General features: G+C 43.6%; 2 protein-coding genes across 15 annotated transcripts; one reads left to right on the top strand and one right to left on the bottom strand.

Moving 5' to 3' along the window:
* Nucleotides 1–3,331: 3,331 nt before the first annotated feature.
* Nucleotides 3,332–13,238, bottom strand: mei-P26 (meiotic P26). Of its 4 annotated transcripts, XM_033385039.1 has the most exons (8): nt 13,152–13,238; nt 10,059–10,353; nt 8,607–9,809; nt 6,305–8,532; nt 4,772–5,288; nt 4,536–4,699; nt 4,126–4,466; nt 3,332–3,618 (listed from the first exon to the last, which is right to left on the bottom strand). In XM_033385039.1, the coding sequence occupies exons 3-8, from the start codon at nt 9,065–9,067 to the stop codon at nt 3,514–3,516; spliced, it is 3,816 nt and encodes a 1,271-aa protein (XP_033240930.1). In that variant the 5' UTR covers nt 9,068–9,809; nt 10,059–10,353; nt 13,152–13,238; the 3' UTR covers nt 3,332–3,513. The 4 variants fall into 4 exon arrangements, with proteins under 4 accessions (XP_033240930.1, XP_033240931.1, XP_033240932.1 ...); XM_033385040.1 differs by lacking the exon at nt 13,152–13,238 and having other exon boundaries at nt 4,772–5,240; nt 10,059–10,570; XM_033385041.1 differs by lacking the exon at nt 13,152–13,238 and having other exon boundaries at nt 4,234–4,466; nt 10,059–10,569.
* Trf4-1 (Topoisomerase related function 4-1) lies at nt 13,198–24,060 on the top strand. 11 transcript variants are annotated; one of them, XM_033385050.1, is made up of 6 exons: nt 15,590–16,018; nt 18,187–18,404; nt 18,558–19,659; nt 19,722–20,402; nt 20,478–21,307; nt 21,383–24,060. In XM_033385050.1, the coding sequence occupies exons 3-6, from the start codon at nt 18,621–18,623 to the stop codon at nt 22,403–22,405; spliced, it is 3,573 nt and encodes a 1,190-aa protein (XP_033240941.1). In that variant the 5' UTR covers nt 15,590–16,018; nt 18,187–18,404; nt 18,558–18,620; the 3' UTR covers nt 22,406–24,060. The 11 variants fall into 11 exon arrangements, with proteins under 11 accessions (XP_033240937.1, XP_033240941.1, XP_033240934.1 ...); XM_033385046.1 differs by lacking the exon at nt 15,590–16,018 and adding an exon at nt 13,198–13,340 and having other exon boundaries at nt 18,187–19,659; XM_033385043.1 differs by having other exon boundaries at nt 18,187–19,659.
* The last annotated feature ends 696 nt before the right edge of the window (nt 24,061–24,756 follow it).

The raw sequence follows: 24,756 nt of genomic DNA, 5'->3' as shown, positions 1-24,756 counted from the left end.
ATTAGTATGTTTTCATGTATGATACGTTATTCAAATAATTAGTGTATTCGTTTTTTAACACAACTTAATATTTAAAATATGTATAGGTATAGGTATATGGTATATGGTATATGGTATAGTATAGGTTTTTGTGTTTGTGTATACAGACTAAAACTATAGTTTAGGAATTAAAAAATGACAAGAATTAAAACAGTTGTTCACGCTTTCGCGGGAATTACAATTAAATGAAAGTTTTTTTTGTTTGCTGTTTAAAACATCGAAAAGGAATCGCGGAAATAAAGCCACATAATGACAAAACGAAAGTGTTTAAAATACAAATAGATTCGTTTCGTTGTATTAATATGTATAGGTTTGTTGTTTTTTTTCTTTTTCCTTTGTTGAGTGAGTGTGCTTTGTTTTTTCTTTTTTTTTTGGGCGATTTTGGGGGGGGGTGGTGTGTATATAATAAATGTGGTAACAGCCTATAAAAAATAAGTTGCTTGCTTCGCTTTGCTTTCTCGCTCAACTTCCATCGAAATAAATTGCCTTTTGAATTGCATTACTCGTTTCGTTACTTCAACGCTTTAAATATAGATAATAATAATAATGTTACACAGAACTAAAAAAAAAAAAAAACACAAAAAGAGTTCACAACTATTGTACTTATTCGTATAAGAGAACGCAAAATTAATAAATCATATTATAAATCTTACGATATATGGTAGATATATATCTGTGCTTTTTTTGTTTTCTTTTGTTTTTTTAGTTTTTTGTTTTTGTTTTTTTTGTTTTTTTTTTGTAAAATAATAATGTCTTGGGAGTAAACCAGCCTTATATTGTATTACAACGGGAAAGAAATGTTGCATGTATCCATACATAGTATATCATCCTAAATGTTTCCCTAGATCTCTAGATCTATAGATCTCCAGATGTATATATATGGTTCTGTGTGTGTGTTTATGTCTGTGTGGTATGGTGTGGTGTGCCTGTGGATACCATGCACAAGCGTTTTTTTTTTGTATATAAGCAAAAGGAATATCGTTTTGTTTTGTTTTTTCTTTTTTTGTTAACAATGTATATAAGAACTTAAAAAATAAGTTTTGTTTGCTTTGTAGGTTTTTTTTACGCTTTTCACTTCTGCTCTGTCTGTTCTGTCTGTTCTTTCGTTTGTTTCTGTTTTACATTGTATTTGTTGGCCATATGCGCGAATTTTGCTTGGTTTTGGTTTTGTTTGGTTTGTTAGCTTACAGATTAATTTGTATGTTGAGTTGGTTGTTGGTTGGTTGGTTGGTTGCTTGGTTTTTGTAGTGGCAGAACGCAGCACGCATAAACGTCACGAACCAACCTATCAAGAATGTGTGGTTTTTTTTCATGGGTTCAGCGCGCATGCCTGCCTGATCCTTTTCCTGCTATTAAGTTAGTTATACGAGTTTTAGATATATGTATATTGCCCCGACACATTTTCATTCCCCATTCATTATATTTGCCTCTGTTTCTTGTTTCTTGTTTGTTTGTGGTGTACTGTGTTGTGTTCTTTTTCTCTATTTATCGCTAACGTCTCCTCCTTCCCACTCCCTCCCTCTCCCTCTCTCTCTTTCTCTCTTCTGGTTTTTTTTTGTATATATATGGCAAAGTCATATAGTCATAGGATTTCACATATATGTTTAAGATATATATATATATGTATATATATAATTTTGTAGTTTTTGTTTTTCATATATTCATATATATATATATATTTATATATAAATAGATATCACCTTATATAAGCAGCGTAAGGAAAAACCTAAACAATTTCATTTTGTTTTGTTTAAATTTCATGTGTTTTTTGTTTGTTAGTTGTTTGGTTTCAGTTTGTTTTTTCACGAAATCAAATGAAAACTACTTAGATTTCATCTTCTCCTCCGTCATACCGTCCATTCATCCCATCCTCTATAATTATTGCCTGTACGCGACCTCTGATGACGCCCTCAACAAATTGTTTAATCCTGTTTCTACACTTCTCCACTCTCTTCTCTCTTCGCTCTTCTCTCCTCTCTCTTCTCTCTTCACTCTTCACTCTTCGCTCTGATGACGCCCTCAACAAATTGTTTAATCCTGTTTCTACACTTCTCCTTTCCTTTCCTTTCCTCTCTCTTCTCTCTTCTATCTTCGCTCTTCGTTCGTCCCTCGTCTCTCTCTCTCTCTCTTTTTTCGTTTCATTTTTACATTTTAGCAAAAAAAAGATGTGCACAAAAAGTTGCACATTTTGCTAGATATACATAGGTGTAGAACTTTATATATACATATATATATATACGTATATATTTAGGCATATACATATATATACACATATGTATTGTATATATGCGTGTTTTGTTTCGTTTGGTTTATACAAAAAGATTCTGGAAGGGTATATGCACAAAAAAGCTAATCGGTCGATATAACAATATATATGTATGTCTATATAGATAATAAGTAACATGTATAGTAGTGTTTGTGTGTGTTTTTGTGTGTTTGTGTGTGTGTGTTCGTGTATGTGTGATAGTGTATTTTATGACAATTTTAACAAGAACAGAACCTTATGACAAAAAGTATGATAATGAAAAACAGATTAAAAAAAGTTTTTAAAAAACATTTTGAAAATATCTGATCTTCATTTTGGTTGTTTTAGTTGTTTTTTTTTTGTTTAGGTTTTTTTTTGTTTAGACTAAGTAAAATATTTGTTGTTGGTTTTTCGTTTGTTAGATTTGTTGGATGTTTGGTTTTGTTTTGTTTTGTTTTTAATAGTAGCGCTAATTGTTTTTTGTTTTGTTTTGTTTTTTTAAATTAGAGATCAAAAATAGTATTTGTTGCATTTTGTTTTATCATTTCATTTTGTTGTTGTTTTGTCGCCGTTGTTATGCGCTTTGTTTTGTTTCATTATTATTTAAAAGGATTTTTGGTTTTCGAGATTTTGTTTTTGTTTTATTTTTTTATATGTCCTTGTATTTTTCCAACTTTAATATATGTATATATCATATGACATATACATTTTCGATTATATACACTTCATTGCTGGCAATTGTTTGTGTTGGTATTGGTGTTGGTGTTGGCGTTAACGTTGCTAGTGACATTGACATTGACGTTGATTTTGTCGCAATTGATGCTGTTGTAGTTGTGGTTGAAGATGTAGCTGTTGGTTTCGATCGGATTGCGACTGTTTGGTAGATGATCCATGACCGAATGCGGCTGCAGCGGCGCCGGCGGTGGTGGCTGCTGCGGTGGCGGCTGCAGCTGTTGGTGTTGTTGTTGGTGTTGTTGTTGTTGACTGTTTTGGGTGCCACTGCCGCTTGTGTTGGCATTGGCATTTCCGTTGGCGTTGGCATTGGCATTGGCGTTGTTCATCCTGTTTTCGTATTTCTGTTGCTTTCTGGCCAATATATGACAGATAGCATTGTGTGTATGGCCGGGCATCAGGTGACGACGACAGCCGTATATCTTCCCTGACGAGTATTTGTAATTGTATTTGATCAAGTCGACTGACGGACGATTGTTGCGGGCTTTAATTTGCAATCAGTGAACATAGAGCGTATTCAGCACGAGAACGTGGTGATTGTTCTTGGCCAGAGTGACCACATATCCCTCGGATGTGATTTTCAGGCCGCAGCAGCGTGAAACCTGTGAAAAATTCTCATTTTAATATCCATGTCATCAGTTAGTAGTATTAGTAGTATTAGTTCTAGTATTAGTAGTAGTTTTAGTAGTAGTTGCAGTAGTGCCACGTCATGTGAGATTGAAAATGGCCAGTATTATGGGCAATCTAGTAGATGTCATACGACTTTGGGAAGCAATATAGTACAGCTCAAGGACAGAAAATCAACAACGAGTCGGTGAATCACAGAAGAGCAGTGGAACTAATGGTATATACAGATTTTTACATTCAGAACACAATAATACTCTTACTTCTATAATAGCTTACATAACTTCATACATTACTTGTGCTACAACTAAATGTTTTCTTTCAAAGGAATGAATACGATAATATTTGATGGTAGAATTTCTATGCAAATTTCACACAATAATCAGATCGTTCAATCAAATCGTTACCGTACTGTACAGAATTCATACCAGAAATGGGACTGACTCAAACACACATGAATAATGAGGGAAAATAAAAAAGCTTACATGTAAATTAGAATTGGAACAGTGTGTATCTTGTGAGAGTTCAGATGTGCTCTTGTTTAGTTTGGTCTGATTGTGATTGTGAGTGCAGGTGGTGGGTACACAACAAACCTTGACATGGGGACACTCAAACTCCGATTGGAGGACGCCCTCGCGCGAATAGCAGGCCACATGGAAGCGATTTCCATGCGAGTCTCCGATGAGGACATCACCGGCATTCGATATATCAATGCCGTTGGGGAAGCAGGTGACCTTCTCGTTGCCAATACGATATAGGAATGTACCGTCGTCTTGGAAAACGGCCACGCAATGACCCTTGAAATCGCAAACGTAAAAGTCATTGTCTAAAAGAGAAAAATGGATTCATATTTCATTGCAAAATACATAAATATAAAATGGGGACGGACACTCACCTCGTATGGCAATATCAGAGGGCTCACGCATATAGTCACTGCAGTCAAACCAGCGCACCAGCTCCCCCTCCTCAGATATAACAAAGACGGTGGGGGAGACACTATCTACGGCCACAATGTGACCCTTTGCGGTGACGGCCAGTCCGGCAACAATATCAATATATCTGTTAGGGATTAACACATATTAATTATGTATTTTACACAAATACTATAAAGAAATATGTGTAGGCCCTTACCTAATGGCAATTTTGCGCATAAAATGGCCACATTTTGAAAATATCTGCATGCGGGAGCGCTCGTTGCCGCGATCGCAAACCACAAATTTTCCATTATTATGCATGACAGCCACTTTCCGGGGATACCAGAGTTGACCCTCCTCCTTGCCGGCTACCCCAAATTGGAACTTGAGGGCACCCATCTTGTCAAAGACCTCGATCCGGTGATTGTTTGTATCCGCAACGATGATCTCCTCATCGACGCCAAGGCAGAAGCCATGTGGGGAATTAAACTGCCCCTTGGCGGTGCCCAGGGAACCGAATTTGCATCTAATCTGCATGGGTGTGGCCTTGTTGCGGCCTGTCACCACACTGGTGGTGCCCGGCGGGGCAACGGCATGGAAATTGTTGAGGCCGATATCCTCGACGCCGCCGACAATCGGATTGAGGGCCTGGAGGCTGGGCGAGGTGGCAGCTGGCAGGCAGAAATCTGATAAAAAATCAATTCCCGATGAGCTTTCGCTCGACAACAGATCATCTGTGTGCAGTGTCGCAGTGGGTTTGTGTTTGGTGTTTGGTGTGTGGTTGGCGTGTGGCGTGTGTGGGTTGAAGGGCAGTGGTAGTGGGTGTAGGGGGGAGCGTGTCGTGTGTTTGTGGAAGGAAAGGAAAGAAAAATAAACTCAAAAGCATAAGAACTGAAGGTGCTATAAGAAAAATAAAAGTAAGGTCCATTGCAAGGTCTGGAAGATCAATTCTTTATCATGAATATATTTAACCCAATAAACCCTAAACCTAACCTAACCTAAAAATTATTAGTCGTCAAACACCAAAGAATCGATGTTGACAGGTATCTGCTATGGAATCGTGTTACTGTGAATCTTAAAAGGCTGGCTGCTATGAAAGCGGAGTCCTGCTGTCACATCTGAAAGCTGACTGCAATAATCATTGGTTCTACAAAAGTACGAAAGGTAGCTTCCATGAAACTGCTTAGCTGCTGCGACAAAGTTTTGCCGAAAGAAACCCCCAAGGCTGAGACTACAAAATCTGCCTGCTATCAAACTATAAAACATGGTTGCTATTAAACTAAGAAAGCTGGCTGCTACGCAACTATAAAATATGCATTTCTATGGAACTAGGCCTACTAGGTCTTTCTGCCATTAAACTACGAAAACTGCCTGCTATGAGACTAGAAAAGCTGTGCTGTGAAGCTAAGAAAGCTGCCTGTTATGAGCGTAAGGAGCGTAAGGTCTGCCATGCGACTTTAGAAGCTGAGTGCTATGAAACTATCATTTCTGACCAAGACCATGGAGCCGGACCCATGTCCATCTGGCCACTCCTACATCTGTCCGAATGAAGGATCTTTATAAGGACTACAGTTTGAAAGCAATGAAAAATGAATAACCATTTTCCAAAACACACAACGGACGGAATTCATATCAAATACTCGCTTTCAGCTCTTTTCTTTTGAATTTCCTCGAGACTTTGCAATGGTTTAAAAAAATACTTAAGGTACAATATAAAAACGGAAACACCATTCGAATCGAATCCACTCACCATTATTATTGAGTCCCAATTTGGCCAGGGCCTGAAGATTGTTGAGCGCCCGCTGATCGCCGGACAGAATGTCCGCCAAAGTGATTGGTTGACTGGGCGTCACCGCAGAGGCAGGCATAACAGCCTGCTGTTGTTGCTGCTGCTGCTGCTGTTGCTGCTGCTGCTGCTGCTGCTGCTGCTGCTGCTGTTGGTGGTGCGGAGCCCCGGCGCCGCCGGGCACGGCTGGGCCAGCGGTTACTTGAGCCACATTCGGTACGGCAGTAGCACCGCCCACGGCCAATGCCTCGGTCAGGGAATCGGACATTGTTTCGTTAAGACTGGCCAGCCTTGAGATATTGTATTCCAGCATGCTGAAGGACGAGGGTGGGCCACCACCGCCGCCTCCGGCCATGCCATTAAGTGCGGCCATGTTGGGTCCGGGTCCGGCATTCAGATTGACATGAGGAGCCTGCTGCTGCTGCTGCTGCACTTGCACAATGCCTTGGGGCGTCACCAGTTGGGCAATTTGCGGTGGCATGGCCTGCTGTTGAGTCTGCGGTTGGTGGAGTACTACTTGTTGTTGCTGCTGTTGGTGTTGCTGCGACTGTTGCTGCTGTGCCTGCTGCGAGTGTTGTTGATGTTGGTGCTGCTTCTGCTGTAGCTGCTGCTGGGCCTGCTGCTGGGTCTGTTGTTGCTGCTGCTGCTGCTGTGCCTGCTGCTGTTGTGCCTGTTGCTGCGCCATCTGAGGCAGCTGTGGCATCTGGGGCATTTGTGGTAGCGGCGGCAACTGGGGCGCCTGTTGCAGCTGCGAGGGCGAGTCCGGTGGCAGAGTGCTCATCAGCGAGAAGCTAGTCATGGCCGAGTTATCCCCATCGAAGGAGCTCTGCAGCGAGGATGGCAACGAATTGGGACTGAACACAGCCGAACTGAGGCGTCCCTGTACGGAGGAGCTGCCGCGCGTGGAGGAGCTTCCACCTTGGCCATGGCCATGGCCCACAATCAGAGGCGTAGAATGATGCTGTGATTGCAATGGCATCTGCGACTGCATCTGTTGCTGTTGCTGTTGCTGCTGCTGCTGCGAGTGCTGCGAGTGCTGCTGGTGCTGATGGTGCGACGATGTCAACGGAGACAATGGCTTGGGCGTATCCACCGGACTGCAGCTGGATTCGGTCTCAAATTTACCAAACATATTGCGGGCGAACTGCTCGAACCGTTCCGGCTTTGTCTCAAACTGTATCTGGTAGTTGATGTCGCATTTGGGTGTCTGCTCCATCAGCTTCTTGCACTGGGCTGTGATGAGGGGCTTGAGAAGCAGAAACTCCACGGCATTGCCCTTGTCAATGGCCCGCTGGCCAAACTGTGCTGCCTGCTGCAAACGGCCGGAATTGTTCTCCAGACTCTGCATGAGATCCATGATCTTGAGCTCGCGATCGGAGTGCAGACGCCCCAGTTCGTTGATCAGGTCGTCTCTGATCTTCTCGAGCATGCGCTTGTACATCTTGTAGCTATCCTCGATCTGCTGATGGACCATGTCGTTTTGGGCTTGTAGTTCGGTGAGGGCGCTGCTCAGATTCCCGGTGGCATCATTGCAGTAGTCGGCCTTCTTTAGAGTCGAGGTAATGATGTCATCCAGATCGGCGCGCACCGCCTGCTCGGCAACGACGGCCGTCTCGTAGTGATGATCGCTGCCCTTGTGATCGCCGAGCAGGCAATCATTGCAGGTGGGCACCTGGCACGTGAAGCAATAGTATTTGAGATTCTCGCTAACATGCTGGCTGCAGAAAACGGGCTTGTGGATGAACAGCTTGTCCTGGACGTTCTTCTGTAGATCCTCGATGCGCACCACCTGATGGTTCTCAAAGCAACGCATATACTTGTGGGCATTGTCGCAGCCGTTGCACAAGAAGTTGGCACAATCATTGCACCGGGATATGGCCTCTTCCTTGCTTTTGCACGAGGTGCAGGGTATCTGCTCCGATTCGAGGTTCGATAGATCCAGTATATTGGTCACAATGTAATCGCATGTGAGTCCCTTGACCCCCTTGGGGCCCAGACGGGTGACGTCCTTGCAGACGGGACACTCCAACAGCGTGGGCAAACGGTGCTGATGCTCGCTGCCGTCAAAGGACGATGAGGAACAGCTATTGGGCGAACTGGCCGACACCGAATCTGTGGCCACCAGGGCCTGTAGACAATCCTCGCAAAAGACATGCAGGCAGGTCAAGATGCGAGGCATAACCAGCCGAGAGCTGCCAAGGAAAATATAGAAAATATATAGAGAAACACATACATATAGAATGGATTGAAAGCGCCCGAGACTCACCTGCACAATTTGCAGAGCTTATCCCCATCCTTGATGAGGCTGCCGCACGAGTCCTCCAGCGAGTCTAGCTCGGTGACGCCATGGCTGCTCAGCTCCTGACTGCTCGCCGCGCTATCTATGTCCACCACCAGACCCAGGCCCAGGCCCAGGCCCGACGATATATTCGAATTGGCCGTTGATGGGGCCGGCGATGTGATCGAACCCGCCGACCCGATGCTCGACGAACTAACGCTGGTCACATCGAGGCTGCCCACGGTGCTGCTGCCCTTGCCGGTGTCCGTGTCCGTGCCCGAGCTAGAGCTGCTCGAGCTGCTGGAACTGCTCAAGCTGCTGCTCGTGTTGCTCACATCTGTGTCCGTGTCAAGGACCGATAGATTGGTTACCTCGTCGCACAGCGACACGTGAGACGACTCCACCGCCTCCACGGGGGCCAAGACGATATGCTCCTCTAGGGTAGTCATTGTTGCCAGCAACAGGTTCTGTTTGTTTCTTTTGTTTTGCTTATTTGTCGGCGTGGTGTTGTGTGTATGTTTTATATAATCGAATATATATGTATATATATATATATAGATATTGACGTTTTCTTCCTTTTCCACCCACTCTGTGGTTGGATGTTGTTGTGTTCTTTCTTTTGTGGTTTCTTCCTTTCTGGGGTGTGGTGGTGGTGGTGGTGGTGGAGGTTGTAGTGGATGGTTGTATGATTGCGTAAAGAAGAGATTGTTGTGTGTGTTCTTATTCTTAGAGGGGCTTTTCCACTCCTATGTTGTGGAACCTTAACTTCTCTTTCCTTCTTTTTTTTTGTTTAGTTGTATAAATCCTTAAACTTTGGCTTTGGCTTTGTTTTGTTGTTTCTGTTTTTTTGTTGTTGTATAAGAGTTGCACTTCTTCTACGCAGTTCTTCGACGTTTTTCGTTTTTTAAATACTTGAGCTTAATATTTACTGTTGATTCTGGTGCTGTTGCTGGCTCTCGTCCCTGATATTCTTGATCTCTCCACGAGCGGCCATGCCAAGCCTCGGAATTGAAATGATCCAGAAAACGGTACTCTCACAAACACAATCTCACACACAATAGTCACGAACGAAACGAAGTGTTGTTGTCACACGAACACCAGAACGAGCAGCGGCGAAGACGCAGGCACAGCCAAAGAGTAGTTGGAGTGAGAGAGAGACGACGGCTGCGAGATTGAGTCGTCAGAGTAGCGCTATTGAGTGGGAGTGATTCCGAGAGAGGGGGAGAGAGAGAGACAGAGAGAGAGTAATGTGAGTTGGCGTCTCTCGGTTATCCATTTGCACGCATGCAAACACACACACACACACACACGCAAGCGCACGCACACAGTTCGAAAAGCCGGCACGAATTATTACTGTTATTTGTTCTTCGATTACGTGTTAAGTGTTGTTGTTTTGTTGCACAAACTTATTCGTATTGAGGGATCTCATGCAATACATACCATACAAGCACACGTAAATAATTTATTGCCAATTTGTGGACATCCTCGGCGACGAGACTCCTCCTCCTGTTTTGTGTGTGTGTGGCTCGTTGCCCTGTCGTCTTTCTTGATCCTTTGAGGTCAACGGTTAAAGCATTTGAATCGCGTGGGTGTTTGCTGCCTGCGATCTTGTTCTGGTTGATGCAGTTCTTCTTTCTTCGTTCGGAACGACGACGAGTACGAAAAAAAAGGACGACGAGACTACGACGATAACGAACACTGACGAAGAAGAAAGATAATGGACGACAGCGCCGCGCTGCAATTTGATAATTTTTGTCAATAAATTTATGCAGCAATTTCGATTGCGTTTCGAATAACTGGCTACGGTACCCTAGGCCCTAAACAATGCGATAAATTCGATTAGCAGTCACAAAAAAAACGAAAAACAAAATAAAAATTAACAAGCAAACGAACGAAAAAAAATTAGCAGGAAACAAACGAACACAACCGGCACAAACGGAATAATGAATAAAATTGAAATCAAACAAAACGAAACTAGACAACCAAATGGAACGGCCTGCCTAAACTGAAAAAAAAACCGAGAAAAACTGAGAAACAAAGGAGGCCTGAGGAAAACTTCATTATAGGTTTTGATTTGACACATATGTACATACATACATATACATATGCGTTCTAAGTTGAGTGAATACTCGTATGTGTGTAGATTTGTGTGCCGAAAGGTTCAAAATTTCGAATTTATGATGTCTCGTTTAGTCAGTACGTCTTTAAACAGTGGGGGGAGGGGGGGAGGGAGGCCGTCGTATCCAGCAGCACCATTCCCACGCCCCACTCTCTCACTCTCGCACTAACGTAGGACACTACTACTTGCAGAGACAACGCCTGACGCTCTTATGCAAGAGCGCATATACATACACACGCACTATGCTGCATATTTTACGGCTTGAGGATAATCAGAAATATAAATCCAATTGGTATCCGATCCCGTTTGAGAGGCGGCGGCACATTTCGCTGGAAATCGCGAAACCCTAAGCCCTCATTCATAGGAAAGAAAACATTAAATTGTACATTTCGTATTGTGAATAAACAAGAAACGGTGACAGATCATGCCGCACACCATTTAAGTTTCTTTAATCCAGAGCCGACTCCAGCACCACCCCCTCTCCTACTCATTTTCCATAGGATACACGTTTCATGCGAAAGCTGAGAGCGAGATGGAGTGCTGTGGAGTAAAGAGAAGTGCAAGGGAGGGAGTTCTAGTTTACGTTACGTTTACGTTACGATTTCTGCTTTTATATGTATAGCTATGTACTAGCACGCACACACACAAACAAACACGCGCGCGAATCGTAAGCAGCTGAGCTCTTCTTTGCTCTTTAGCCTTTGGCCATTTTTTTTCATCAGTTGGGGGGAGGAGGGGAACACGCAGGCGCCTGCGTCTGCGTCGAACGGTACCTGAAAGCAGCAGCAGTGCCGCCGTTTCAGCTATACCCCCCTCCCACCTATAATCACCTCCCGAATAAGGCTAGCTGGAGGGGTAGAGGCAAAGGCACGTAACGGACTCAAAACCAGTTTTTGGCTAATTGGTCCAATAAGTTAATTAGTTGCCAAACGAAATTGAATTGACAGGGCATTTGATTGGGAGAGGGGGGGTGTGGATGGAAAACAATTTGTGGAATATTCCAGTTTGTTCTTAGCCGTCTCCTGGCTTCCAATGTCATTTGCATATAAATGGAACTACCTTTTCGGGTTAAAAAAAAAAAGAGTCCTTGACCAGGGGAAAATTGCGTGTGCAATTGAATAAAGTACATGCATAGGCTCTGGCAAACAAACACACTTACAAACTCAATTACTAGCACCGTTTTACAGTTTGAATTATTTTTTTGGGCAGCGGATGTGTGACAGATTTAAGTTTTGATTAGCTGTTCGTGCCCCTTGTACAACCGCTTACACGACAAACGCACACACACACACACACACATTGAAATAAATCAGCTGCAGAAAACAGTTGCACACGCACATATCTATGTATGTAAGTACACATGTCAAGCACAGACACCGAGCACACACGTGGTAGTGAAATGTGACGGTTTTTTTGTTTTATCCATTTACCGGATTTATTTCACTATTGCAATGGGTGCCATGCCTGATCCCCCACTCCCGTCCGCACATCATCCCACCTAACGGTTTTTTGTGTGAGATCTACGTCGCAGCTGATTTTTTTCTCATTTTGTTCGCTTCTTTTACGTACATTTTTTTCCTTCTAAACGCTTGTTTTACTCTCTCGCTCTCACAATTGCGAACAGTTATTTTTGAGTGCAATGCTGGGGCCTGGCTGGGGACCCATGTGTTTAGGGGAAGAGAAGAGCACGCGACCGAAAGAGCGGCATATGCATGTACATTTGTATTGGTGTGCGCAAGCTCAACCAAACGCGGAGGCACAAAATAAGAGAACAAAAAAAGCAACGGCAAAGCACACACACATTTTAACACATGCGAAAACACATACATATGTACCTATGTACTAGACTATTTGTATGAAAATTGAATTTCTTTTCAAAATATGAGAATATAATTCTATTTTAGAATAATCTATCCATATGCTCTCTATTTAAACGTTTCACTACCTCACTGTTTCAAAGAGGGGAACCCCTCGAAATGTAACTGTCCAAATACCAGGCCAATTGTCGCCGTCCTTCTCCTTCACTCTCTTCACAATAACTAGAACAGGGAAAAAGACCATTTGGTTGCTCCTTAAGAGCCCCTTCTGCAGTGGATGCAAGGAGCCTATGGACTAGACAAGGGTGAGATGGAGAGGGTGTCACTAGCGTTGTCCTTGAACGCAAAATTTCCACTTGACTACCGCCCAGGTGGTCGTGGTCAGAAGGCACACGCGACAGAAGCGCGCACACACCGAAACACACTGTATATAGCATAACAGACTAAAAAGGGGAGCCAGCCGGAGGAGGAGAAGTAGGCAAAGAAGGTCCTTGAAATGCCTACACAACAACAATATCTAAACAAAATATAGCCAGACAGCAGGCCATGGGTTTACTGTCTTAAACTATTCGCCAAATATTCCTCATCTGGCGGTACCTTTTAATATATTTTTCACACGTTTTTTCCTCTGCTCGTTACGATTTTATATTTTTTTCGTCGCGCACACGAACGCACACACACAACAGCAGCACGAATGGGCTCAGTGTGCCCGCGGATTTGTCGATAAGATATGGTCTGACACTCACAAATATACCGAAAATACATCACAAGCTGCAAAAAAAAACCGTAAGTATACTGACGAATTATTTGTAATCATATTCCATCACATTTCTCGGTTAGTTAGCTAGCTAGGACCCTCAGCCCTGAGGGCTTATATTAAATTCTCATCTTATTCGATTGTTAATAGAATAAGGTTTAAACAAAAAAGGTCAACAATATCCACAGAACTAATTTGCCTCCATGGTAGCTACACGCTTACTACACATTTTCTACATAGTAAACACATTTTGTATGTAATTATCAAAGGCGCCACCTGAAGGGGAAATGTGTACGTTGAACATATTTCGGCCGGCCTTTTTCATATAAGCTCTATGGAAGCGCCAGTTGAAAACCGCCGTTATCCACTTTTGTACATGCCGTTTTTACGTTTTTTAACTAAGTTCAGGAGTTCGATGCCGATCACGAATTAGTATTCGATATGGCCTGGGACATGACTCTAAGGGGCATTTCTACACGATTTCTACATGATTGAAATAGCACAGCGAGGTGAGTCAATAACGCGTTTTAAAAATACTAGAAAATTCGGTTGAATATTTTCGCAGTTTGGTAAATTTTACAGTAAGTTTACAACGGTTTATTTACAGTATACGGGTTTATAATTTTATATTGTATTCATCAATTTATTAAAGCATTCATATATTTGCCACTCTTTCCCTTCCAAGCAATTTCTCTTTGGCGCGCACCACTTGCATCCAGTCGATATTATCGATGGCCGACCGGCTTCTTCGAAACGGTTATTGGCTCTTTTTGCTCTCTTCAAATCGGTTCAGGGTATTTATTCGTTCTGTTTGAATCGGGTACTGAATCGGTTGCAACAATGAGTCTATTCAAGAATTATGTACTTTAATTACTGTACCTTGATCGGACATTGGTGATGATTGGAACTGCATTTACCAACCAGGTAAACCCATCGGGAAATATTCGTGATGTTCATATTCAGTAGGTGGAGCATATAAACTTAGTTTTTTTTAATAAACCGCCAAATACGAATCGGTTAAAACGGGAATTAATTTTTGACGATTTTCATTGGCCGAAAGCAAAAATTGCGTTCCATGTAGCTGCAACATGTGAAAAACACTAGGGAAAGGATATTATAGAATTGAGAACATTTTTGTCATCCCAGGCAAAAAACAATTTTGTCTCTGTTTTAAAGCTATTTCAACGATATTTTGCGGCTCATGCTCTTCCTAGAGCGACCAAGAATAGGTACATATAAGGAGATATATATTTACTTGAACTTTTTGAACTATGTTGTTTGAAGAAGAAAATCTTGAAGAAAATGTATTCATCAATGGCCTAAAATTATGTGGGCAGAACTAGGGATTTCAGTTAGCCAGAATTATTTAACGGAATCTCTAAACTGAGCAATATGAACGACTATTCTTTGTTTTTTTCTTTTCACCTATTTCGCTTAAACCTTTTTTTAGGCAAGATTCAATAATAACAAGTATTAAGAATAAACCAGTTAAGTACAAAATTGATTCATAAATCGTATAAAATTATGTGGGCATGGCAAAATGTTTTATCTAGCTAATAATATTCGACGGAATATCAAAAATGAACAATAGGAAAGACTATCCTCTTTCGATTTTGTTTGTTTCCCCATTTTTGCTAAAACTTTTTTGTGGACTAAATCCAACAAAGTCAAGTGTTTACAATAAACCAGTCAATTAGAAAATAGCTTCATTAATTGGATAAAACTATGTGCGTATGGCTAAATGTTCTATCTAGCTAATAATATTTGACCGAATATCAAAATTAAGCAATATGGTTGTCAATCCTTGACGGAGAACGTTTAACCTATTATAAGCCAAGGGGTTATTTCAATTTTCCACCGACTATAATGAAAATTGACTAATTTTAGCGCAGTTCAGGTGAAAGATATCGAGATGTTTTTTTAAGTTGAGAGGATGGCATGGATCTACAAGAAGAATTTACAGTCGTTAATATTTTCCGCGACTTACCTCAAGTTGTTGAACTATTTAAATATAGGGGGCTTAAGTGGGCTAAGTTCGGTTTTTCATCATACCGGACGCTATATTCTAGTTGAGGAACCAAAATTAAGGCAAAAACAATCAAAGTCAAGTATTTAATAAATCAGTCAAGTCGAAAATAAGTTAATTAATTGTATAAAATTATTTAGGCAGGGCTGAGGGTTCTATCTAGCCAGTAATATTCCGCGGAATGTCAAAATCGAAGAATATGCATAAAGAACTTGAATTCGTCAGTATATATACGGTATATTTTGGTATATTTCTGAGGGTCAGGCCGTATATTTTAACAGTAAATCCGCGGTCACACTGCTGCCGTCGCGTGTTCGTATTTGCTGTGGTTTTTTTATTGTAATGGGAAAGGAAAACCATGGAAAACGCTTAAAACACGCATGAAAAACTAATAAAAGTTTTGAAAATTCAACAGTGACGTTGGCAGCTGTAACAGTCTACTGACTGAAACGAGCAAACGTTTCTCGAAAAAACTCACTGTGCGTGTGAGTGCGTGCGTGCGCTCTTGTGTGTGATCGTGTGTGTGTTTGTGTGTACCTCGGAGTGCGGTGTGTGCATAAAAAGGCATAGCAACCCACTGCCCCCGGGTCGGACAAGCGGGGAGGCACACAGTCGTCGTCGTCTTCGGTTCGATTCGATTCGATTCGCAGAAGCAACGAAAGTGAGCGAGAACCAGAAATTGTGAGTGCGCTTATAAGGATATATAGCGAAAACTGAACAGCAGATTGATAAAAACGCAGCCAGTGACTGAGACATTGTTAGCCGATAGAGAAAGGAAATAGCGAGAGGTCGTATTAGTAGAAGGAGTAGCAGTGGCAGCAGCTACAACTGTAATTTTCCCTTCATTTTTGGGGCGGATTGTGATTCTATTTCTCATTAAATGTGGAGAAAAAAATTGCATTTGAAAACTTCGTTTTTGACGAACATGTGTATGCATACTCGAGTGCGTGTACGTATGTGTGTGTGTGTGTGTATGTGCTAAACTTGAAATCCAACGCAATCGCAGCGAAAGAGAAAAAGAGAACAGAATAGAACCCGTCAAGGTAAAGCAGAAAAAAATGTGTGTGAAAAATTCCAACGGAATTACGCGAGAGGGAGCGCTGGGCAGAGGTGTATTCAGCTTTTTATGCGTTTTTTGCTTCTACTCTTGGGTGATTTCCGTGTTTGGGTGTTTGAAATAATAAAATAATATGTATTCTAATTGGTTTTTCTTGATTTGTGCTAAAAATACAATTGCATAAATTAAATGTTTACATTGGACCGCTTAGCTGTAGTTGGCAGTGCTAGTGCTGTATAACAAAAATTCATATTCAGTGGCAGCGCCACCTACCACCTACACATCGATAAGAGAGCATGTGGCCATCACACGAGCATTTGGCTGCAATAATTTAAATGTTAAATAATTTGAACTACAATTCGGGGGAGGGGAGGAATGCTGCTGCATAAAATTTACGCCCGCATTTCCCGGGGCGCAAAAGCATGCATCCATCTCGCTCTATCCATGCTATGCTGTTGCCGCTGCTGCTTCTGGTGTGTGTTATCTCGCTTCAACAACTTAGTCAACACTGGATCTGACCAGCAGCAAGAAAGTGTTAATTTGTCAGAATTGTGTGTGTATGTGTGTTGGCCTGAACTGGTCGTTTACGGTGCATCCACGATTTAAAAAATCAAAGTTTTACCATAAATGAAAATTTGTTGCGCACATGGATTCCCAGTGAAAATTAATGCAAGACATGTTTTAAAATGTGTGTGTTTTGATGTGTGGCTTTTGTGTGTACCGTTCATAGGCTTTAACATAATTAGCGGGGCTTTTTTCCATTTGTATTTTTTGCATAATCGAAGCCGCTTTTCTCTACATATGCATATGTGTGGTGGCATGCGCTTCCCCCCTCTATCGGGAGAGAACCACCTTTTAGCAGTCATACAACGGCCACCTGTACGCCCTTGCACGAGAAAACACCAATACACACATTCATACAGTAGTTGTGCTTTTTGTGTGTGGGGTGTGTGTGTGTGTGTCTGTGTGTACATCCATCGATATAATAGTTTTTTTTTTTTTTCTTGAGAGTCTCGTGAGCAATTGCTCTATGACTGGCTTTACCCAAATTGTTATCGCTCTAGCGACTTATTGTATTATTTGAGTGCTGCTGCTGTTGATGGCCCATTTTGTAGTATTTTTTTTTTGTCTGTTTTTCCTATGGTCCATGCGAGTAGAGTGTGTTTGTGTGTGTGTGGGCTTGGACATTCGGAGAGGGAGAGAGAAAGAGAGATGGTGTGTATGTTTTTGCGCTCTGAAAAACAATTTTTTCGCCTGGCGCCTGGTGATGAACGCTTCAGCTGCATTTCGCTGCAGCAACCAGTGATGACGCCGAATAGAGAGGACGGGGGTGGGTGCCGCCGCGCCGTTTTCTATTTGTAGAAAAGAGCGCATCATTCGAAGCAATGCCTGTGGCCATTAGCGCTTTCCATTTGTCTGTCTGGCAGGCAGGCGCATGCAATCATCATGGTTTTGGAAAAGCTGTTGTCCACTCAGTGCACACAACAATGGATTTCCAATTGTTAAAACACAACAACCGTTTCGGAACTGTCACTTTGGCGGTAGAATTATCAGTAGTTGCTCATCTCTGTCAGCTGTCGCAAAAAACACACACACAACACGGCGCACACACACTCTGCAAACAAGAACCCGAAGCACAGTTATGCGCATAACAGGTGGCAACGCTCCAGTGGCTGTCCTGTGACCTTTTTTTGCAACCAGGAAACGGGAAAACCTTTGGCGGAAATTTGTAGAGTAACAAAAAATCTCATATACCTTTTGTTTCTTTTTTCCTTTCTTTTCTTCACTGCAGATAATTGCCGGGAGCGTGATTTCCAGAAGTTTCCAAATGGAAAACTGATATTCTCCAGATCCGCCTTCAGACGAAAAGGACCATCCGCAGAGTCGGTCAGGAAGGAAGGACGGAAGGAAGAGAGCAAAAACTCTCATATTGCTGAAAAAACACACTCAATTTTTGTGCACTAGGATTTTGCGCCATCCCCATTCCATCCCATCCCAGATATCAGCTCGGTAGGTCCTTCAGTAAAAAGAGAGAGAGAGATAGAGAGACAGAGCGAGCGAGCGAGCGGTCGCTCCCCTCGGTTTCCACCAAAAACAAAATCCCAGCCAACAACAATCGTGTGCATCTGAATTTGAATGGATCCATTTGTTGGCTGGTTTCAGAAGGAACAGGAGGGACCATCGCTGCGCACATGGTTAAAGATTTGGGAGACGAATGCCCAGGAAATGGGAGCATTGCTTGATCAGCAGCTACAGCTGGCGACCAACAACGGAGGAGGAGGAGGAGGCAGCAGCAACCTAGGAGGCACCAAAAGCAGCATCAGCAGCACCAACACCACCACCACCACAAACACCACCAACACCACAACAATAACAACGGCCACGAATAGCACCAACGACAGCAACTGCAACAGCAACGGCAACGGCAAGCCTTTTCTGTCGCGACCCGCCGCCGCCGCCAGCAGCAGCAGCACGCTGAGTCGCGTGCTCAACTTTCGTGCGGATTCACTTGAAATCCTGCCTCAAATCAACGGCAACAGCAACAGCAACAACAGCAGCCCCGCAGCGGCTGAAGACAACAACTCCAATAGCAGCTCGAGCAGCAGCAGCAGCTCTAGCAGTAGCTCGAGCAGCAGTAGCTCGAGCAACATCAGTGCCAGCAACGAAGCGGTTGTTACCTCAACAAACAGCATTATAGGATCAGCAGCAGGAGCAGCGGAAGCAACAGTTGCAACCACCAGCAGCATTAGCACTACGAGTACAAGCACTCCTGCAACAACGACGACCACTACCGCAGCAGCAACAGCAACGGCAACGGCAGCGGCAACAACTGCAGCAGCAGCAGCAGCAGCAGCAGCAGGTGGAACGGTTGCAGCCGTAATGAATGATACGACAAACCAAAGTAACCGCACAAACATCATTTATTATAATCCGTCTCGTAAGAAACGGCCGGAGAACAACAAAGTAGGCGTCACTCACTATTATATGAACAATCATATGGCAATGATAGCAAAATACAAGGGTGAACCCTGGCGCAAGCCAGACTATCCCTATGGCGAGGGTGTGGTGGGGCTGCACGAAGAGATTGAGCATTTCTATCAGTATGTATTGCCCACGCCCTGTGAGCACGCCATACGGAATGAGGTTGTGAAGCGGATCGAGAACGTGGTCCATACCATTTGGCCACAGGCGGTGGTCGAGATATTTGGCTCATTTCGCACTGGACTCTTTTTGCCCACCTCTGATATTGATCTCGTTGTCTTGGGTGAGTTTGTGGCCATCCCTTGTATAGCTGTATCTATCTGATCTTCTGATCTTTGCTTGCAGGTTTGTGGGAGAAATTACCATTGAGAACGCTGGAATATGAGCTGGTGAATCGCGGCATTGCCGAGGCCTGCACGGTACGTGTTTTGGATAAGGCATCGGTGCCGATCATCAAGCTGACGGACCGCGAGACTCAGGTGAAGGTCGACATATCGTTCAATATGCAATCGGGCGTCCAGTCCGCGGAGCTTATCAAGAAGTTCAAGCGCGACTATCCAGTGCTGGGGAAGCTGGTTCTGGTGCTCAAGCAGTTCCTGCTGCTGCGTGATCTCAACGAGGTGTTCACCGGCGGCATCTCATCCTATTCGCTGATCCTCATGTGCATCAGCTTCCTGCAGCTGCATCCGCGTGGCATCTACCATGACACCACCAATTTGGGCGTACTGCTGCTCGAGTTCTTCGAACTCTACGGCAGGCGTTTCAATTACATGCGTATTGGAATCTCGATCAAGAATGGGGGACGCTATATGGCCAAGGATGAGCTGCAGCGCGACATGGTCGATGGCCATCGACCGTCGCTGCTCTGTATCGAGGATCCGCTGACGCCCGGCAATGACATTGGACGCAGCAGCTATGGGGTGTTCCATGTCCAGCAGGCGTTCAAGTGCGCCTACCGTGTCCTCGCGCTCGCCGTCAGCCCACTCAATCTCCTGGGCATCGATCCGCGTACTGATTCAGTGCTGGGTGAGTCAGTCCTTCGACACTTGCAGACGGACGTGTCCTCTTAATCGATCGTTTCCCTTTGGTTTGCTCCCATAGGTCGCATTATCCACATAACCGACGATGTCATCGATTATCGCGAATGGATACGCGAGAATTTCGAACATCTGCTGCTAGTGGATCGCATTTCCCCGATGCCGCCCGGCTATACCCCAAATGGAACCAAATATGTGATTATGCCCTCCGGCACTGTGGTCCAACAGATCTATCATCCGGTGCAGGTCCAAGCCCACGGCCATGCGGGGCATGGGCATGCGCACGCCCATCTCGGCCAGCCATATACGACGACGACGACGACAGCGGTGGCTGTGGCGGTGCCCGCCACCCAGCAGCAGCATCAGCACCAGCAACAGCACCAGCAATCGCAGCCGCCGACGCAACAGCAGCAGCACCAGCAGCAGCAGCAGCACCAACAGCAGCAGCATCAGCAGCAGCAGGTGCGGCATCGGCGGGGCAGCACCTCGTCGGGTGATGATTCCGAGGATAGCAAAGACTGTGAGATTGTGGAAGTGTCGCCAACAACGGGAACAGGAACGGCAACAGCACCGAGCACAGCAGCAGCTGGTTCCACGGTTGTGCCCATGGAGATAATCGACATAAGCTCATCCCCCCCGCCCAATGGCCGGAGTGCCGCCACCGTGGTGCCCATTACGCTGGCCATGCCCATGCCGATGCCAGTGTCCGCCGTCGGTATGACGTTGCCGATTGTGGTGGCAGCAGCAGCCAGCAGGAGCCACAGCACCACGACCAGCAGTAGCAGCACCAACATGAGCTGGAGCGGGAATGGAAATGGGAGCCGAAACAGCGGGAATGGCAATGGAAACGGAAACGGGAACAACAACAACAATAGCTCCTCAGCGGGCTCGTCGGTAATGCACACACCCACACGCCTAAATACATGATGAATGGTTGTCGCCGGCCTCCTCATGCAGCAGCCGCCGCAGCAGCAGCAGCAGCCGCAGCAGTTCACTGTCCAATTCAAACAGCAGCCGCCGCCGCCGCAGCAGCAGCAGCAGCCGCAGCATCAGGTTGCCGGCTATGCGAACATGCTGGCCGCAATTGCCGCCGCTGCCGCCGGTGCCGGCCATCCAATCCAACATCAGAGTCATTGTCTAATTCAGAATCCGAATCCAAATCAAAATCAGAATCAGAATCACCTGCGCCAATTGCGTGGTGGAGTGGGGATTGGTATTGGTGGTACAGCAGCGGCAGCAACTGCGGCCAGCATGATCAGCAGCCACCAGCATACATGTATAACCTCTTCATCACAACTACAACAGCCATCAGACATCAATGTGTCGTCCAACCACCAGCAGCAGCAGCACCACCACCACCACCATCAACAGCAGCAGCAGCAGCAACAGGAGGAGGAGGATGATCGCCATTCGACGGGAAGCAATGATGCCATAGCAGGAGTATCTCTGTCCACGACACCACCAAATGGAGGAGGAGGCGGGCGGCACTACAACAATCAGCGCAACAGCAATAACAACAACAACAACAACAGCTACTATCGCCAGCAGTTTTATGTCCCGCCACCGATGCAGCAGCAGCAGCAACAACAACAACAGCAGCAGCAGCAGCAGACGACATTAAACAAAGCCACGTATCAGCATCACAGCAACAACAATAGCCATCATCAGCAGCAGCAGCAACGTCATCATCATCATCAGAGCCAGCAACTGCAGCAGCAACAGCAGCACCAGAGCCAGCAACAGCAGCAGCAGCAGCATGTGCAACAGCAACAGCAGCGTCCGCAGCATTTGCGACAATCTGTGAATCGCTATCAAAAGCCAGCGGTTGTAGCAAGCAATAATAGCAACAGATTGCCACCGCTGCGTGGCACTTTAGTGAACTCCTTGTCTGCTATATCAATCATTTCCATATCCTCCGAGTCATCGGTGGCCAGCAGCAGTTCGTCCTCGTCAACTAGATCCGGAAAGAATCGTCCACAAAAGTCGCGATAGGCCGAAATGTAGGGAGGCACCCCCCACCCCCACACACCATAGGCACACACACACACACACACACATACACACACATACCCACATGGACACCCATACGACAGAGACAGATACTGACAGCAGCAGGACAAACCGCAAAGCAAAGCAGAGCAAAGCAAAGCAAAGCAAAGCACAGCACAGCAGAGAGAGAGACAGAAATAGAATAGTAAGCAATGAGAGAACGATAGAACGATAGATAGTTTTAGAGAAGGATAGAAGAGAGAGAAAGAGAGAGAGAGTTAGCGTTAATATATTTATTGAGTGTATTCAATATTCGTCGTATATTCCTCCTTTCTCACGCGTACTCGTACTTCAAATGTTCTGCATTTTTCGAATTAAAAAGTAATAATATATGCATATATATATACACTCTCAAGGCAAGGAAAAAAGTCTGTCAAATCCATAGAACCGATGTCCCTCTCCGCCTCCTGCACTCTCCTAAAAGTGTATATCCTTACTGCTGTCTCGCTTGTGGGTCTTCTCCTACTAAAAACTAGAACTAGACTTAAGTAAAAAGAACAAAACAAAAGAAAAACCCCAACAACTTTTGCCTACTCATTGCGCTAAATGTATTTCATTTTGTTTCTAAAATATTATGAAAGCTGAAAGGCAACAAAAAAAATCCCCCCCCCCCCCCACACACCCACAACAAAACCAATTAATATATAAAGAGACGGAGATATGTGTTAAGAGTGTAGAGGATACACGCCGTAGATGTAGAATGCTAAGATAAAGGAAAAAGCGAAACTGAATTATGAAATTAGCCTGTATATCCATCAATGTGAATATATATATACATCGTGTATCTATATATATAGTAATATATCTTATATATAAAGCAAACTTTAGGCCGTTTTCATTAATTAATTTTTTTTTACATATATAATATAAATATATTTACATTATACACGCATATGAATAATATAGATTATAAATGTCTAGAATTCCCTTCTCTTTCCCCCCTCCTACACACACACGCACACACCCAAACACACACTCTCCCAAGTGCATACAATTTTTAAACGATATTCTATATCTTTTGTAAGCCTGAGAATGCTCTGCAGCCAGATAAGATCTAACCCAAAAACAAAGCCCTCCCCCCACCCATCCTCCGCCTGCCGGATATCATGCTAATTATTATTAAGTGCAAACCTGTACAAATAAAAGTAAAAACAACTAATATTACCCTTGACTCGTCGAGTGTCGGGTGTAAAAAGAAACTGTCTAAAGCTAAACCTAAACCTTAAATCTTAAACCTTAAGCCTAATTCGTAAATTTAAAATCTGTACAACCCCCCCCACAACCCACACCCTACACCCCACAACTCTTAGATTACTGTATTACTTCAAAACTTGTTTTTTGATGATTTCGATCGAAGGCTTACCTTTAACTACACACAACACAACTTGTAAATGTTTTTATGATTATTATTATTATTATGCTAATGCTGATTGCTAGTTTTTATAATTATTATGGTATGTTCTAAGGATATTAAGCATATTTGTAGCCTGTACGAACACACATTGCCCCTCGCCCTAAACACTGGAAGAAACAAATGCAAGTGTGTTTTAAAACAAAACTAACAACAAACAAACAAAACAAAAAAAAAACACAAAAAACTCGAACAAAAAAGAACCCAAAAAACGACAAAAAAAAAAGAACAAACAAAACCCACAAAAGAAACGAAAAAATTTGTGTATAATTATTTATTATATTTATTATTGCAAATGTGCATTACGCATAGAGATTCCTGCCATTTGTTATATTGTAAATTCTACGTTTTTTTTTTTTAAATCTTATATTTAGTTCTTGCTCTTCCCCCACCTCCGCCACTGGCTTGGGCTTAAACGTCCCCGATCATCCCCTCTCTATACGCACTGCCATTTTGAGAAAGGTTTTTAAAACTAAAGCGAAGAGTAACGAGTGAAGAGATGAACATTTAGAGACTTTGTACATGTATAACATTTTTGGCTGTTCTTCTTTCCATCTGTAAGAGAAAAACTACAAAAAAAAAACAATATCTAAAACTGTACCCGATATGTAAAAATCTACGAGAAAAGCGCAGAATATCGTTTGTTACGCGAATGAGAATTTAAATGTTTCTTCGCGCCCGATAACCTATTATTCGGAAAACGATGCGGTACCCCTTGCGGTAAATTATCTTCTCGGAGATGAAATTGAAATTAGAATTATAAGAAAAGGATCAGTGGTATATCAAGAAAAGCATGAAAATGTGGTGCTTCCCCAGCATTATATGACTAATGAGTCTATTGGTTACGTCATGAGCTTAGTTAAGAAACTTGATGATTTTGTTC

Source organism: Drosophila pseudoobscura, chromosome X (genome assembly GCF_009870125.1).
Source record: "Drosophila pseudoobscura strain MV-25-SWS-2005 chromosome X, UCI_Dpse_MV25, whole genome shotgun sequence".
Lineage (NCBI taxonomy): Eukaryota > Metazoa > Arthropoda > Insecta > Diptera > Drosophilidae > Drosophila > Drosophila pseudoobscura.
Note: the sequence above shows the minus strand (reverse complement) of the source record. Positions and strands in the feature narration are given on the sequence as shown.

Bases quoted from the DNA above. Each gene is read 5' to 3' on its own strand.
- mei-P26 (XM_033385039.1), bottom strand. From the start codon at position 9,067: ATGACTACCCTAGAGGAGCATATCGTCTTGGCCCCCGTGGAGGCGGTG. The intron at 5,289-6,304 runs GTGAGTGGATTC...CACTGCACACAG, and splicing joins ATTGGGACTCAATAATAATG to ATGATCTGTTGTCGAGCGAA. The intron at 4,700-4,771 runs GTAAGGGCCTAC...AATCCCTAACAG, and splicing joins ATGCGCAAAATTGCCATTAG to ATATATTGATATTGTTGCCG.
- Trf4-1 (XM_033385046.1), top strand. From the start codon at position 18,531: ATGGATCCATTTGTTGGCTGGTTTCAGAAGGAACAGGAGGGACCATCG. The intron at 19,660-19,721 runs GTGAGTTTGTGG...CTTTGCTTGCAG, and splicing joins TATTGATCTCGTTGTCTTGG to GTTTGTGGGAGAAATTACCA. The intron at 21,308-21,382 runs GTAATGCACACA...CAGCCGCCGCAG, and splicing joins GCTCCTCAGCGGGCTCGTCG to CAGCAGCAGCAGCCGCAGCA.